Source organism: Haplochromis burtoni, unplaced genomic scaffold (assembly GCF_018398535.1).
Source record: "Haplochromis burtoni strain Fernald_Lab_line unplaced genomic scaffold, NCSU_Asbu1 Contig_67, whole genome shotgun sequence".
In the NCBI taxonomy this organism is placed as follows: Eukaryota; Metazoa; Chordata; class Actinopteri; order Cichliformes; family Cichlidae; genus Haplochromis; species Haplochromis burtoni.
The window spans coordinates 1173155-1175070 of record NW_024582428.1 but is presented as its reverse complement, the minus strand read 5'-3'; the positions used below and the strand labels follow the sequence as shown (position 1 = coordinate 1175070).

Sequence of the window (1916 nt, the reverse complement as noted above, 5' to 3'; positions counted from 1 at the left end):
CGCACAAGGGTTAGGGTTAAATTTAGAGTAACACGTTGATAGAAAAAATAAATATGTAATACTTAGGTAGAAATGCTATAACACTATAAAACAAAGCCTGAAATCCACACTGTATGAATTCTTTGGTTTATTTTAACTTTAAAAGTTGTTTTATGTTACTTATTTATTAGAAGAAAAACTGCATCTTCAGTATCACAAGATAAAAGATCTAATGGCCTTTAAAAAATAAAAAAGGCCATTTCTTCTGCAAGAAATAAAAAGCTAGAGGGGATTTTTGTAAGCTATCTTTAATGGATTATGTCATAAACTAACAAAACTGCAAATACAGAACTGTCTCAGCTTTATTAAAAGGTTTATGACATGTGATGTGTCGGTGATAGTATCTCATTTACTGTTTCACTGAAAAACGAACTGAATGTATAACAACGAGCAGCTCCACTTTTCGAAGCACCTCAACAGGTTGAAGCTGTCCGTGATTTCGGAGTGTGAAGCACTGAGTTTGGGGCATCATATCGTGACCTAACTTACCTTGCAGGCTCCTGCCAGCGTTTTAGCCAGTTGCAACAATTCGCCATCAGGCTAAACATCGCAGTCCGGGTCCGAATGACTGAGTGGTGGTCCAGGTGGGCAGCGACACGCCACTATCCAGCCCTGCTCATCGACTCTTAACCTAAACTAGCTACATGGCGAACTAACCCATCAAAGTGTAAACGTTTAGCAGCTTTTAAATGCCTCACCCAACTTACGTCGGTGAATAATTTAGTCGTTACCGTGTGTTTTCGATAAATATTAGCCTGGAAAACATTATTTTCCAGAAGCTGAACATCCCGTTAAACGAGGCTAGCCAAAGCTAATGTAGTTAGCAATAACGGTATTTGTAGTATCGTTTAGTTTGTAGTGTCCGCAAATACGTGAGTCGTTTACCACTTACATCTGAGCCCTACTCACCAATAAAATGTGCTCGTTTGTAACCAAGAGCATAAATACTGAGTATTTTACTACTGAAATATTCGCTACTTAGCGTTAGCCGATTCCTAGCAGTCTGCTTTGTTTACGCCGTCTTTTCTGCTGCTAGGCTGCGGACGTGCCTTCGTCATCTTCCGTCATCAACAAATCAGCGCCAGCGCATATTCCGAGCCTGCGCACTCGTTACAATTGTGACCAATCAAATAACCTACTACAGCTATAATGCCGAGGAATAATAATAATTTGTTGTTATTTTTTTTAGTATTTAATTAGCTGGAAAAGTGTGTCCACAGTTCAAGCAACTTAAAGAAGTCCAGACGCTTTTCTTTGCAAGCTACTTTGACCACAGCTAGTACATTTAAATTAGGCCCATGAGTTACATTGCTCTGCAATAATACTACTTATTATTATTATTATTATTATTATTATTATTATTATTATTATTATTATTATTAATATTAATATTAATATTAATATAATTGCTCTGTGTTATGCTCTCTGAAGAAAATGAGAAAGAGAAGGGGATGGATGGAAAAACATTGGTGAATCAAAAAGCTCAGGGGGTTATAAGGAGGAGCTGAGGGCAGCTATGAAAAGTTCGAAGACTGGAAAAGCAGTTGGTCCTGGTGGCATACCTGTGGAGGTATGGAGACGTGTAGGAGGTGGGCAGTGGACTTTTTGACCAGATTGTTTAACACAGTCTTGGAAAGTGAGAGAATGCCTGAGGACTGGAGAAGAGGTATACTGGTACTGATTTTGATATGCAGAGCTGTACCACATACAGAGGGATAAAGCTGAGGAGCCAAACCATGAAGATATGAGAAGAGCTGCTGAAGCTAGGTTAAGAAGACAGGTGATGCGTATGAGGATGAGGTGAACCAATAGGTAACGAATAGAACAAATGTCTTGACCTCATTCATCAAAGTCCCTCCAATCAACCAGATTAAACA

At 38.8% G+C, this 1916-nt stretch overlaps 1 protein-coding gene across 2 annotated transcripts in view; it reads right to left on the bottom strand.

The window, feature by feature from the left end:
- The window catches only part of arl13b (ADP-ribosylation factor-like 13b), a 15669-nt gene extending 14532 nt beyond the window's left edge, over positions 1 to 1137 (bottom strand). Inside the window, exon 1 of one of the 2 annotated variants that reach the window (XM_042221452.1) lies at positions 529 to 1137. In XM_042221452.1, the coding sequence (XP_042077386.1) occupies positions 529 to 587 (59 nt within the window). In that variant the 5' untranslated portion in view covers positions 588 to 1137. The remainder of the gene's footprint in view (positions 1 to 528) is intronic. The other variant, XM_014338447.2, reaches the window with a different exon arrangement.
- Between the last annotated feature and the right edge of the window lie 779 nt (positions 1138 to 1916).